Consider the following 14742-nt stretch of genomic DNA (forward strand, 5'->3'; position numbering starts at 1 on the left):
AACTCTCTGATCAGATGATTTTAGCGATTTCAGAGTGAATAGAATGTGGGGTATGCTTTTGCAATCTTAATGAACTAAGCATTAATGCTAGTATATTTTATATAAATACTGGAAAGTGTTTTCCATTTTTGCATAGGCTAGTGTAGAGAATTAAATGAATCCCTTCACATGAAACAATTATTGATGAAATATGTACTCCATATGCCTCTATACTCCTTTCCAGTTAAGTGATGAACTTGATGAGCGCCTGTCACTGTTGCTCCTTAATCAGTAAGAAGGGGTCATCTTTGAGTGACATGTGGCACACTTTCCCTCAGGCATTTATCACGCACCCTCCACGCCAATTGCACCTCCTGCTGACGTGGAGCTTGCAAAATTCAGAATGATGACTGTTTTTATAAAGAAGGTGGATTTAGTTAGAAAGGTCAGTGATGGCATTATTGGAATTAGACTGCCTGGTAATGTCAAAACTACAGGCATGGAATAGTTAACTATTTCTTGTAAATCAAATTTATGTTATCCAAAAAATTACTTTGTAGGTTAAAATTAATTGTGATGGGAGAATATACTTTGGTAGTAAATTGTTCTGATACAGAATTAGAGATTATTAGACTGGAAGTTAATTAGAAATGGCTGTGATACTGTTTTATTTTGGCTCCAAATGTGCATTTTTCAAGGTACTGCAAATCCTACTCCAAGAAGGCCTTCAGAGAAGAAACAGTATTTTTAACATCATTGATTGTTAAATGCTTAAAAAAAAGTTTTTCCTTGTAAGTAAATGCTTAATAATCTTCAAAAGCATGTTAAAAATGTATTTAATTCATGCTTCCCAGTTTATGAAAGCATCAAGCAAGAAAGACCCAAAACCAGCTTTATTTCTTGAGAAACATGAATTTATGTGAATTGTAATCACGAATCCAAAGTGATTGACTTTTACCACAGAGGAATCTGCTGTTGGGACTACTTTTGTGTTATAAGCTGTTTCTGGTATGATCTATATTTTAGTTAGTTAATTTAGGTCCTTTTTTATTGTAGTTATATAATTTTGGTTATAAATATATTTAAACTAGATAAAAAAACTTAAAATATAATCCTTGGAAATAGATACAATTGGTTTATTTTTCTGTAATGTCTTTGTGCTGTTAAATAAATTCCCTCATAGACTTTTCATAGGACCTAAATAGTAAACTCTGTTTTGGATTTTTAAACTACTTACTGAATTAAGGTACACAGTATTAAGTTAGCAAAGTGACCAGTTGTCGGTTATTATAAAAATATTCCTAGTAAGATAAGTATATAACATTTATATATGTAACATTAAAATATGTAATGCTACCCTTAATAAGCAAAGACTAAAAATATTAAAGTTATTTAGTGAATCATTTATAAATAGCTGTCTTCAATTAGAATTGAAATATTTCTTCCATATTTTTTTTGTTTTTTTTTTTATCATGGTCCCCAAATCTTTTAGAATCTTAAACTCAGTTTTAGTCAATCTAATCCCCTTCCTTTTAAAAGTATCTAAATTGGATCAAGTTAACATTAATGCATATTGAATGTTAAACATTAATAGAGAATGTGGAATTACTTTGGAACATATGATTTAGTTCTACCGAAGAATGAAATTTTTTTAAAAATACGCTTAATGCTTCCAGCAGGCAAATTGCACTCAACTGAAAATCTGGAATCCAGCTTTAAATTTACACCTATCATACTACCATTTATCTTGATAGTAGATGAACTAAAAATTTCCAATGAGTCTCCGTTCTTCTGTCCTCAAATGAAATAGTCATGCTGGAAAAAAAAAAAACAAAAAAAAAACATTAATCTTAAAGTGGTGACAGATAAAAAGAACTTAGTTTGTTGTCAGTACTTCTCAACTAAAAGGTTAGGTCAGCAATGGTTTATATCGTGACACTGACAAATTTTTCTAATGACCAGAATGGTTTGATTTCTAAGGTTTTTTTGTTTGTTTTTGCTTTAAGGAATGTTATATTTTAGGTATCTGACTTCATTCTAAAGATGCAATTTCCTACTTTGCATTCTCTTATAACAGAAATAAAAAATTGTGCAGCAAGTAAAGTTTGGTAAAATTAAAATGCATTTTAAAGAATTTTCCATGAAAAAAAGCAGATTTGTAAAGATGAAAACTAGGCCAAGGGATGAGTGGTAGTAGGATGGTTAGGAATCATACTGGTTTAATAGAATCAAGAAGGTGAAAGATTCTTAGATGCTATTTAATAATTGAGAAGTTAGTTCAAAGTATAAAATCAGAAAAGAGTCATATATACAAATCAAATCTCAGAGATAAAGTGTGACTTGGATATTTTTAATAATGTTTTATAAATCAAGCATCCAGAAAATTGCTTTGTAATAGTTTCTTTTTGTTGAAATTCAGTCAAAATGGTAACAGCACTCAGAAAGGGAAGAACCTGTACTTTCAAAATACAAACAGTAATGCAAGCCAACATTACCTCAATTAAAAAAAATTAACAATTTTAGGCAAATCTTAGTTCTTATTTTCCAGTGATTTAAATTATTTCTTAATTTCATAATACTTTTAAGTTATATATAGTTGTTATAAGAAGAACTTAAATAGAAGTTTTTTCAAAACTAAAAACTACTTAAATGTATTTTTTCTAAAATTCATAAGGAAAATGGCAAATAACTGCGAAGAGTGTGTTTGTGTGATATAATTTGCAATACATATTTCACTTAATTTTTTTAAATGTTTATTTATAATGCCAATAATCTATGTTTTAGAAGTAATGCTTCACCGACAATGCTTCATCATTTTTCTTACGTTGTCTTATTTAAACTGTATCTATAAAACACGTACTTAAAATAATGCCATTTTTCTTTAAGATAGGATATAATATAATGAGTTTCATCTAATGCAAATCTCAAATGTGCTTACACTATCTGCCCCTTATTTGAGGAAGAAGCTAACTTAACATTTTACTGCTGTTTTTCTCCACTCTTCATTTTAAACCCTTTCAAATTAGAACTTCATCACATTGGGTAGAATCATTACTCTTTACTAGAATTCTTAATTTGTAGATGAAAGGTCTCTGGAGTCTTGACAACATATTGTCACTATCAGTCTTTTCTGATTTTAGAAGCACAGTAAGTCCTCACTTAATCTCAATAGGTTCTTGGAAACTATGACTTAAACTAAAAGACATGTAACAAAAGCAGTACCTGGAATAGTTCAGTGTAGGCCTGCATTTTTTTTCCTCATCAACCTTATAATGATCAACATTGAATGAAAGGATATTATATCAGGATCTGCTGTATTCATGGAACCTGAAAAGTAATTACTTGTTCTCTGATTTTTTCTTTTTCAGATTTAACACCAAAAACCAGAGGGAAATTGGTAAGATTAAATGATGGTTACCTGAAAAACTGTACCTTAAATGCCTTTGAAGGGAGTTCACTGCTATGTGTTTTTTTTTTTTTTAAAGATTTATTTATTTATTTATTTATTTATACAATCACTGGGTACAGTCAGAAGCACGGGAGGGTGAGAGAATTCACCAGAGCCAGAGCGGGGAGGAGAGCAGGCAGAAGAACCGAAGTACACTGCTGAGAGGAGCAGCGGGCGGCAGGAGAGGTCTGCGCGCCATGTGGGACCCTCCTCCGGTGGCCGGAGAGCAGCTGGGGATCAAACCGGTGCTGCAAGATGCTGCAGGCAGCTTCGCAACCCAGCACTCAACCGCTGTGCCACCAGGGAGGCCCTCACTGCTATGTTTTTATTTATTTATTTATTTATTTTTGAAGAAAAGCTCACCTTTTATTTATTTATTTTTTTAAATAATAAATTTTATTTTTATATTCCCCCATGCAATTGCAAACGCCCCATTCTGACCCCAATCCTTCCCCTCCCGCCCCCCAAAAAGTATCTCTGGTTCATAGTTTTTTGTTGATTTTGATTTTCACTTTCTTATATTCATTTTCCTGGTCCCTTATTTAAGTTTTCTAGATTCCTGCTATGAGTGAGACCATCCGGTATTTTTCTTTTTCTTTTTGGCTTATTTCGCTGAGCATGATCCCTTCCAGCGCCATCCATGTTGCTGCAAATTGCATGTGTTTATCTTTTTTGAATGCTGAGTAATATTCCATGGTATATATGTACCACATCTTCTTGATCCAGTCATCTATTTTTGGGCATTTGGGCTGTTTCCAAAGCTTAGCTATTGTAAACAGTGCTGCTATAAACATAGGGGTGCAGGTGCTCTTTGGAATTGATGTTTCTGTGTCCTTTGGGTAAATACCTAGGAGTGGAATTGCTGGATCATATGGAAGCTCTATGTTTAGTAGGTCCAGAAATCTCCACACAGCTCTCCATAGTGGTTGGACCAGTTTGCACTCCCACCAACAGTGCACAAGAGTTCCTTTTTCTCCACACCCTCACCAACATTTGTTGTTGCTAGTTTTTTTAATATGTGCCATTCTCACTGGTGTGAGATGGTATCTCATGGTAGTTTTGATTTGCATTTCCCTGATTACAACTCACTGCTATGTTTTTAAAATAAGAATTTTTTTTTCTGTCATAGATCTGGAAAGAAATTTACCTAAAACAAATTTTTTCATTTTGTTTTAATGCAGACGCAAGCAGCCAGCCATCTATAAAGAAAATTTTTAATGAACGAATCTTGCTTATTCTCCACAGCATATTTTTGTACCTCTTTTGTGAAGGTCAGGAAAAATAACTTCTTATACTATTTTTAACTAGTAGATACAATATTCAAAATACAGTATATTTGCAATGTACATTGGATACCTACATCATAATTACAGAACAGAGGGAGAATTATCACATCACTGTGTTATTTGGCAGGAGATTTCTACTCTTGTTAGGATTGTCAAAATCATGGGTGATTACTAGATATCAAGTTACATGTGTGTTCTTTGTATTAATGTCATAGTGTCATGTGTTGGGGCCTGATACTCCACCCCACACAAGTTAGGGTGGTGTGTTCTTGTTTAAATTATCAACTACCTCATATTGTCATATTGTGATTCTTCCCATCAAAAACAAGTTTTTCTCATTTCTAAAAATGCCTTCTTTCTATTCTACAGAGAAATTTAGAAATTAATATTCACCACAAGGTACTATTTAAATACTGTTTCTTCTAAAATACATAGTATTTTTCTTTTCTGGGCCTCCCTGGTGGCGCAAGGGGTTAAGACACAACCTATGAAGCTCTCTGCAGTCACTGCAGCATGAGTTCGATCCCCAGCCAGGGAGCTGCTCACATGGTGCAGCAGACCTCTCCTGAATTGCCCGCTGCTCCCCTCAGCAGTGTATTTCGGTCAATCTGCCTGTTATGTTCCCCACTCTGTCTCTGGTGAATCCTTTCACCCCATACATACCTCTGGCCTGTATCCCAGATCTTGTATGCATAAATAAATTTAAAAAAATGTATATATAAATATATATATATATATATATATTTCTTTTCCAGGTTGTTTACCATGTGCTCCAAATACCTTGGTATAATTTGCTAGGTTGTGTGTTAATGGAATCCAAAATCTGTACAAGTTCCAGGACATAGGTAGATAGGTATGCCATTATATGAGGCTGGGTCAGAACTTGAGTTGTTAGGTAATACCACAGTGATGTCAAAATTACAATTATCCCTCTTTATATAAAATGGAATATACACATAATTTTCATCAAATTATTCTACGAGTTTTTCAGTTTTTGACACCAATAAATCATTTTCCATGGTTTCAGTATTACAAGTTATAGATTTTGATGTGTAATTGTCATCACTACTGTATTGAGGAAGAATGATTGGTGGATATGACATAAAGTTTAGTAATATAGTATTCAGTTCTTTGAATAGCTGTATTTAAAAAAAAATCTCTGAAATTGAGAGAGATATTGACATGTCCTCATCTCAGTTCTGTGGTTAACCTGTCTCTGTAACAACTCTTGCCTGAGGTCTTGGCTGTGTCTCCCAGAGTGTAATTAATAAATGAAGAGTGGTTGGGGTCAGGTGTGCATCTTTCTCTAGGCACTTAGCATTTCCCCTAAAATTTTACCAACTCTGGCAAAATAAAATGCCTCAGCTTGACTCATGCCATTTTGAAGTCTGTCTTTGACTAAAAAAATGTAACTGAACTCTCTTATCTTGCCTCACTAATGGCAGCAACAACCCCACTCTGTCAGATCTCTGGATCTCCTCAGATCATTCCTCTGGGGAAAAGAGATGTATTGCTGGTTTTGAGGTTTGCCCAATGACTCTTAGTCACTTCTTTTCTCTTTTAAAAGAAATCTGAGAATCTACAGTAGGGGAAAATTGCACTGCAATTTTATTTTTGCTACAAACAAAAAGTCTTTGGCACCACTGTTTACCTGTTATTTCCATTTTAACACAGAGTTTTCATAACACTGTTAATTGATTAGAGCAGAACAGCTGTGCCATTTGGTTACCTATTTTAAAAGGGAATCATACAGTTTTTCAGTGATACTTGGAGACCAGACATCATATAAGTAAAAAACCTAACTGTTTACCAAAATGCTGCATCTGCATACAATAACTTTTTGCTATTATGTTGCATTGAAGGAAGAGCCCAATAAGTTGAAAATACTCATTGGAAAACCATTACATACTTGATTATCTCACTTTTTTTTTTTTTTTTTTTTTTTTGGTTCTTCACCTGCATTCCCTTGGAAAAGCACATCTTTCACAATATTGTTAGTTTCTACTCTGGACATTTAATGACTTTCATTTGCATATTCTTCTTACATAATGAGAGATTTTCCTTCTTAAATCTCAGATTCATCTGGAATAAATCTTAATGATATGACTAACTGTACAAATGTAGAAACTGAGGCATAAGAGAATGACATTTTCGTGATAAAAGGAGGTTTATGATTTTTCTCAGTGAGTTACACTAGTCATCTGGGAAAAAGAACTACAATTGAAAGGAATAACATTATTCTAAGAATCTATTACATTATTTATTGTGGTTTTGATTCATACTTGACTAAGCAATTTAGAAAAGGCTGATTCTAGATATTAATCAGACAAATGAATAGGCATCTGCACATACACACACACAAATATTTAAAGCCCCAGAATTTAAGCATTGATTTAATAATACCTAAGGCTTTGCAAGGATCCTAATGGTAGCTTTCTTTACTTATATTTCTGCCTTGACTATTTTTTGGTTTGTTTTCAATGCTACATGAATGCAAAGTTCAAAAATATTATGAACATTTAGGTGCATTTAACAAGTATATAAAGAAATCAAACCATCTGAAAAAGACTTGTTAATACAAAATGGATTATTTACAGCATTAGAGACAATTTGAATATTGATATCAAAGTAGGAAAAGTTTCTATTGTCCCTGTATAAGAAAGCTTAGTACTGAATTTTTCTTCACCATTAAATATGAAATAAGGGCCTCCCTGGTGGTGCAAGGGGTTAAGACGCAACCTATGAAGCTGTCCACAGCTGCTGCAGCACAAGTTTGATCCCCCGCCTTATAGGAAGCAATCCACATGGCACTGCAGACCTCTCCTGACTCTCCCGCTGCTCCCCTCAGCAGTGTACTTCAGTCAATCAGCCTGTTCTGCTCCCTTCTCTGTCTCTGGTGAGTCCTCTCACCGCCCACACCTCTGGCCTTTGCCCCAGTTCTTGTATGCATAAATAAAAATATTTTTAAAAAATTAAAAAATGTATGAAATAAAACTCTATAGAAGATATTTTCAGAAACACATCAATTAAATTTTGGTCTCATTATACTTTAGCTGCAGATTTGAATTTATTATCATTGGTTTGACCATTGCCTATGGCTGGGCAAATTATAGTAGGTATCCATAAATATATCACAAAGAAAAGTCATATAGATAGTCTCTCAATTCAGACTATCCTTGTGCATAGAATGCTTAAAAAATAATTTTAAATTCCTACAGATTGCGTAAGTTGTGAAACAGTACCAAAATGAACAAGAATTTTTATGTTCTTAAAAATGAAAAGTTAAACTATGCATTTCTTATGAATTGTCACAATTAATGGCAATAATAGTTTGGAATATGAATGACCTCAGTGAATATGCTCACTAAAAGATGCTAAGGAATATATTTAATATTTTATACAACTACTATATTTAATAATAAAATAGGTTTTAGAGTGACATCCAAACTCTTAAGTAAAGATATCTTGAAATAATTACAAATCTCTCAACATAAAATCAAGGTAAGCAGCTTTTAGAAGGCACAACTGAACTATCTGATGAAGGAAAAGAAATAGTTAAAATTCTACTAGAATAGTCTTTTGTTCAGATGAAAGTTGTTGTTTCTAAAAGCAATGAAGATTCCCTTGAACAGCATTTTCTCGATTTAAAATAGTTCTTACTCCTCTATCTGCTTCATTGGAGCCTCACTTCTTCAAAGGTATTAGGTTTTATACAATAGTCAGGGTTTCAGGGAAAGTCTTGCTTAGCAAAATAAACCTGGTTTCCCTAAGTGAAGTGTCATTTGTAAGAATATGCACACAATCCTCCATTACTTCTCTCTCATCCACAAAAAAAAGTACTAGTTATACATAGAAAAGATTTTTTTTTTATTTAATGCAGTGAATGTATAGTTAACATTACCATTGCACCAAACATCTGAAATTTGATAGAATGAAGCAAACAGAAGTAAGTCATCTGTTAATGGTTATTATCTACTAGGTACATCTGAGGTTGTAGAATATCAGGCTTGTAGACATTTGAGTAGACATGTCAGCAGAGAACATAAATCTCATACAGGTGTAGTTGAAAGTTATTTCAAATTATCCCATCAATAAACTTCCTATAATAACATCAACTTCATGGAGTATTATGTGTTAGCAACAGACAGTGATGGTATGCAGATGTAGGCATGTCATTATAAACATGATACACTAAATATAGAGCATATTGAGGTCAAAGCCTTTCTGTAGAAAGGGATTTAATTGACATTCTTTCAAGCATAGTATATAAACAGATCAAAATAGTTTTGTCATAAGAAATAGTATTTAACAACATAGCTTTAAAATAAAAATACTTTAAAAATCAGCTCTGATGAGATCAAATTTATTTTTAAAGAATAGTTTTTAAGAGCCTTTCTTTAGAATAAATATATATTTCTTGCTTCTGGCTTTCTACATTTTTCCAGCAAAACCTCCACCTTCACCCCACCCCCTTTCTATAATAAAGTAGTGCAAACAATTGTCTGCAGCAATTTCAACCAAGCTCAATTCCCTACCAAATCAGGGAAGTAATACATTCTCACCAGAGGATCTTTCTCCATAGGTACAGTCCCTTGATATAACAGGGAGTTAGGTACAAAAACTACCATAAGAGTCTTGGGAATGTAATTTTTAAGTATAGATTCTATGGTAAGAAGTGAAAGAGTTTTGAAGGCAAATTTTCCCTCCCTATGTGCAGTTTATTTTACAAAATAGGTTTTCATGCATTCATATTACCAAGAATGATTACTTTTTCCATAAAATAAAGTGATGAAACACTGGCATATCACTTAGCACACTGCATTCTCCTCTACATTAAAATTCACACTAATAACAAAAGTCATGGTATATATTAAAGCATTTCAGTATCCTAATGAGAGAGCAGATACTTTTTTTCTGTGAGAACACTTGAGCATTAAATATTTTTAGATGCACAGAGGTATGATCTAACACCAAAAACAATATGGATTTTATTTACTAGTATTTTTGACAACTGAACTGTGCTCCTAATTTGCTAATTTAGTATATAAATTAAAAGAGTGGTAGATATAAAAATTTAGATAGGCAATCATTTATAAATCTGGCAGTATTTTTGAGTAGTTCTGTAGAGATTTTAAGGTTTTAGATGGAATAATAGAATGTTTTAAGTTTTCTTTGCAGGGTTGATTTTCAGAGTGTGGAAAATTCTCTTGAGAGGGTGAATATACCTTCACTCATTAGCTTAAAATCAGCCTAGTCATATCTAAATAATTTGCACAGGAATGAATGTCAGAATCTGGTGTCAGAATCTACGTTAAATTGAAATGCATCTGTTCCACTTTTCAGTTTTGGGATTCCCCTCCCCACCCTTTTGAAATGTATAAAACATAGAAAACTGTAATGGATTACTCTTTAGATAAAAAATAGTCACATAAGAAAAACTTTAAAATCAAATAGACATTTACATTTTATGTCAATTTAATCAGAGCACAGCTGAGCATTTAATGTAATATTCTGGTTCTTTCACATGTAATTAGAGAAGTATGTATCTTTCAGTGTGTTACCATTCTTACATTTGTTGTTCTAGCAAAGCTTTTCACACAGCAGTAACTTAAACCTTTATCAAATTGAGTCTGTACAATGGAAGTATATTTTCAAAGACATATGCCTTTGTACACTATTTACAAATTCCCTCGATCATGATAAAAAGGCAAAATAAATAAAAAGCAGAAAGAAAGGAAATGCTGCTGAGGCTAAAGGCTTTTTCTTTTATCTTCCCAAACAGATGCTGGTCTCGTCAGTGCTGGGAGTTGGCTACCCAAGATTGTTTTTCTTCCTTTTACATGGGCTATGAGAAGGATCTGGTTTCAGTTCTTGGTATTGCACCTGTTTAAACAGAGTTCAGAGAAAGACTGGTCAGGTGGCCACTTTCTGGCAAAGGAAAGAAAGCAAAGGAATGAGAGACTATGCTTGGGGGATAAAACTGCTCACTCTGGAAGCTGTATGAGATCTGCAGCTGGGATGCAGAAAACAATGGAATGATAGAGCAGGAGTCAGAAGGAAATCCTGCCAAAATCTACATGAGAGCCCTGATGGGAACCTGGGTAACAGGCTGGGCTCTTCACTGTCTATAGCAGGTTACATTAAAAACAAAACTATCTCCACTTAGCTTGAAGGTCCAGATAATATTTCTTTGTAATTTATTGTTTAATATAGACTTAATCTCCAGCCACTCAAGTTTGATACCATCAAAAATGTAACTAAAGGGAAAGGTATTGCTGTAAACTAGCTTTAAGATTTTCATAAAAGCATTTTCTCATTTTACTCTGAAAATAGTTTATGGTTAATGGGCATTAACCTCCAAGGATTTCAAGGATTAAGAAGTACCCAAGTCTTCAAAAAGCAGTCACCGATCCCCACTCACTGATCTCCAAAATATGCATCTTTAAAATTCACTTAGTTCATGCAAATTATATAAAGAAGTTTTTCTCACAAATATCCACTGGCACATTTTTGCTTTCATCATCCAATATTCCTATTTCCTTCCCTCAGGTAATGGTGACTTCTAGTCACCTTCATTGGAAGACTGTCCCTGACAACTCTTGTAGGTTCTTTGTGCATGCCCATTTCATTCTCCAGTGCCCAATTTCTATACAAGTTCTTCTATTTATTTTATTTTACATTATAACTTATTTTATTGGAGTAACATTGGTATACAATACTATATGTGATTCAGAAATAGAGGATCCAACCGCTCAGGTGTTTTTACCATACCACACCCACCACCAAGGCAACCATAGTCCATTATATCCACCTCCCTTCCCTCTCTACTCTCACCCTCCCCCGCCGATAGCCTCAGCTTTATAGTGGGCTAAGTTCCCAAATGGCATTATCTGCTACTTCTATTGGCTTTACCTGGTACTTCAAAAAACCTTGGAGTTGAAAGGATGTAAAAGGTAAAATCCAATGTCATGCTACACCAAAAAATTAGTAATAGCGCTGAAATCTACATACCACTTGTACATCTGAAGGGACTCTGGAAAGGAAGTCAAGTAGTTCATTGTTGTCAATTGCATATGGACTCCGAAGCTTTTTTGTAAATTTATTGATGCCTGAAGGAGTGATAGATCAAATATAATTGAAATCTCCAAAGTTTAACATTATACAAAGCACATTTATGGCAAAAGTTACAGTGATTTGAAGATTTAAATTAAGCTGCCTTTGTCCTGGACTGAATGAACCCATAAACCCAGTTTTCTCTCTCCATCGCTTTCCTTTTTTTCCTCCTTCTATCCTTTGTTACTTCCTCCCTCCTTCCCAACTCAGTGGCTGTTATTTTTCATTTCTACTTCAGTGATTTCTTCCTAGTAGGAAAGGATTTCTATTTGGGAAGCAAAAGGCATCTAGCAAGAATAAGTAATGACATAACTTACTTTTTTCCTCAGTGTTATAGAAGCCATGCTTTAATGTTCCATCTATGAATATATATTTTTGAATATATATTTTTGAATGAAACTTGTCTCCCTACATTTTGGATAAGAACTGTTTGGGCTTTGTGTTTTTTTTAGGTTTCTTAGCATGTAATGAAGAATTTCTTGTTTTTCGTTTTTTTTTTTTAATTTTTGGGAGTATAATCAACACACATTTTACTAGTTTCAGATGTACGACATAATGACATTTATATATAATGGTGACAAGTCAAGTTCCTATCCTTAGCAATTTTTCAAGTTTGCAAAAATATATCATTGCCTATTAGTGTATAAGGAAATTTCTGCCTCTATATTACCTTCATCTGTTTCACTTATGTTGACCTCTCCCCCCCGCCCCACTGCTGGTAACCACCCATCTCTTCTCGGTATCTGGGAGCTTAGTTTTGTTTTGTTTTATGCTTCATTTTAAATTTCACATAAAAGTGAGACCATATAGTATTTGTCTTTTTCTGTCTAACTTTTTTCACTTAGCATAATTCTCTCAAGATCCATCTATGTTATGAAAGATGACAAGATTTCTTTCATTTCTTTGTTTTTAAAGATTTCTTTTTATGGCTGCACAATATTCTGTTGTGTATATACATCACACACTCATTTATATTTTCACCTGTCAATAGATACTTAGGTTGTTTCCAATTTTGGCTAATGTAATATAATATAACTACTGCTGCAGTGAACATGAAGATGAATATATATTTTTGAATTAGTGTTTTCGCTTTCTTTGCATCATATAATAGTTCTAATTTTAATTTTTTCTGGAACAACAAAAGAATGCTTATTCTTGCCACTTTCACTCAACACAGTATTGGAAGTCCTACCCAAAGAAAGTAAGAAATTAGGCAAAAAAGAGGAAAAGGCATCCAAATTGAGAAGGAAGTAATAAAACTATCATTATTTGTGAATGACATGATTTTATACATAGAAGACTGTTAAAACTGATAAATTTAGTTTATATGCTAAAAGTCAGTATTAAAAAGCTATTTATTTATATACACTAATAACAAAATATCAGAAAGAGAAATTGAGAAAATGATCCATTATGAGTGCATTAGAAAACCACCCTAGGAATAAACATAACAAAGGAACTGAAAGAATTGTACACTGAAAACTATAAGAATTTAATGAGAGGCATTGAAGAAAGCACAAAAATGTAGAAAGATATCTATGCTCGTGGATTGAAGAATTAACAAAAAAATTTCTAATGCCCTTTTTAACAGAAATAGAAAAGCAATCCTAAAACTTGTATAGAGCCACGAAGACCCCAGATACCCATATAGCTAAAGTAATCTTGAAAAAGAAGAGGAAAGCTAGAGGCATCATGTTCCCTGATTTCAAGTCATATTACAAAGCTATAGTAATCAAAACAATAAGGCATTGACATAAAAATGTCACACTGTTAAATAAAACAGGACAGAGAGTTTCAAAATAAACCTATGTTTGTGTAGTAAAATCATTTTTGACAAAGCATCCAAGAATACACAATGTGGAAAGGATAATCACTTCAACAAATTGTTTTTGGGAAATTTGACTTCCACCAGCAAAAGGACTGGACCACTATCTTTGACTTCCGTCCACAAAAGGATTGGACCACTTATGCCTGCAAAAGGACTGGACCACTGTGTTGTACCATGCACAGATACAAACTCAAAATAGATTGAAGAGTGGAAAGTAAGACCTGAATCTATAAAACTGTTAAAAGAAAACATAGTGGGTAAGCTCTTGGAGACTGAGTCTTAGCAGTATCTTTTTTTTTTGGATCTGACACCGGAACAAAAGCAACAAAAACAAAAATAAGGGACTAATATACAAAATATTAGAATGTAAGAATTCACATTACTCAATAGCAAAAATAATCCAATTGAAAAATGGGCAGAGGATCTGAATAGACATTTTCAAAAGACCTACAAATAGTCAATGGGAACAGGAAAAGACTTCAGCCTCAAAAATTATTAGGGATATGTGAGTCAAAACTACAATGAAATACCTGGAAAAATGGCCTATATTAAGAAATCAAGAAACATCTGTTGAGGATGTGCAGAAAAGGGAACACTTGTGCATTGTTGGTGGAAATATTAATATAGTATAATTCTATAGAAGACTATGGACGGCCTTCAAAAAAATTAAAAATAGAACTAGCATATGATACAGCAATTTCACTTTTGGGTTTTACCCAAAGGAAGTAAAAACACTAATTTGAAAAGACTTTTGCCCCCCTATGGTCATTGCAGCATTATTTATAAAGGCCAAGACATGGAAACAAGTATCCACCAATGGACGAATGGATAAAGAAAACTTGGGGTATGCATGTAATAGAATATTACTCAACCATAAAACAAAAGGAAATCTTGCCTTTGTAACAACATAGATGGACCTAGAAGACTTTACACTATATGAAATAAGTTAGAGAATAACACCATATGATCTCACTTATGTGAAATCTTAAAAAAAAAAAAAAAGGTCAGAAACAAAAACAAGCCCATAGATACAGAGAACCGTTGGTGATTGTCAGCAGCATGGGGTGAGGGGAGAGGAGCAGGGGAAA

The 14742-nt window shown here is 33.4% G+C and overlaps 1 protein-coding gene across 3 annotated transcripts in view; it reads right to left on the minus strand.

Moving 5' to 3' along the window:
* Positions 1–8570: 8570 nt before the first annotated feature.
* The window catches only part of MCTP1 (multiple C2 and transmembrane domain containing 1), a 476028-nt gene continuing 469856 nt past the window's right edge, over positions 8571–14742 (minus strand). For all 3 annotated transcript variants that reach the window (XM_054688463.1, XM_054688462.1, XM_054688464.1), the window contains 2 exons: positions 11725–11822; positions 8571–10596 (listed from right to left, as the gene is read on the minus strand). In XM_054688463.1, coding sequence (XP_054544438.1) covers positions 10525–10596; positions 11725–11822 — 170 coding nt within the window. In that variant the 3' untranslated portion in view covers positions 8571–10524. The remainder of the gene's footprint in view (positions 10597–11724; positions 11823–14742) is intronic.

The sequence above is a fragment of the Talpa occidentalis genome, unplaced genomic scaffold (genome assembly GCF_014898055.3).
Source record: "Talpa occidentalis isolate TD23 unplaced genomic scaffold, MPIMG_talOcc4v2.1 talOcc4.6, whole genome shotgun sequence".
Lineage (NCBI taxonomy): Eukaryota > Metazoa > Chordata > Mammalia > Eulipotyphla > Talpidae > Talpa > Talpa occidentalis.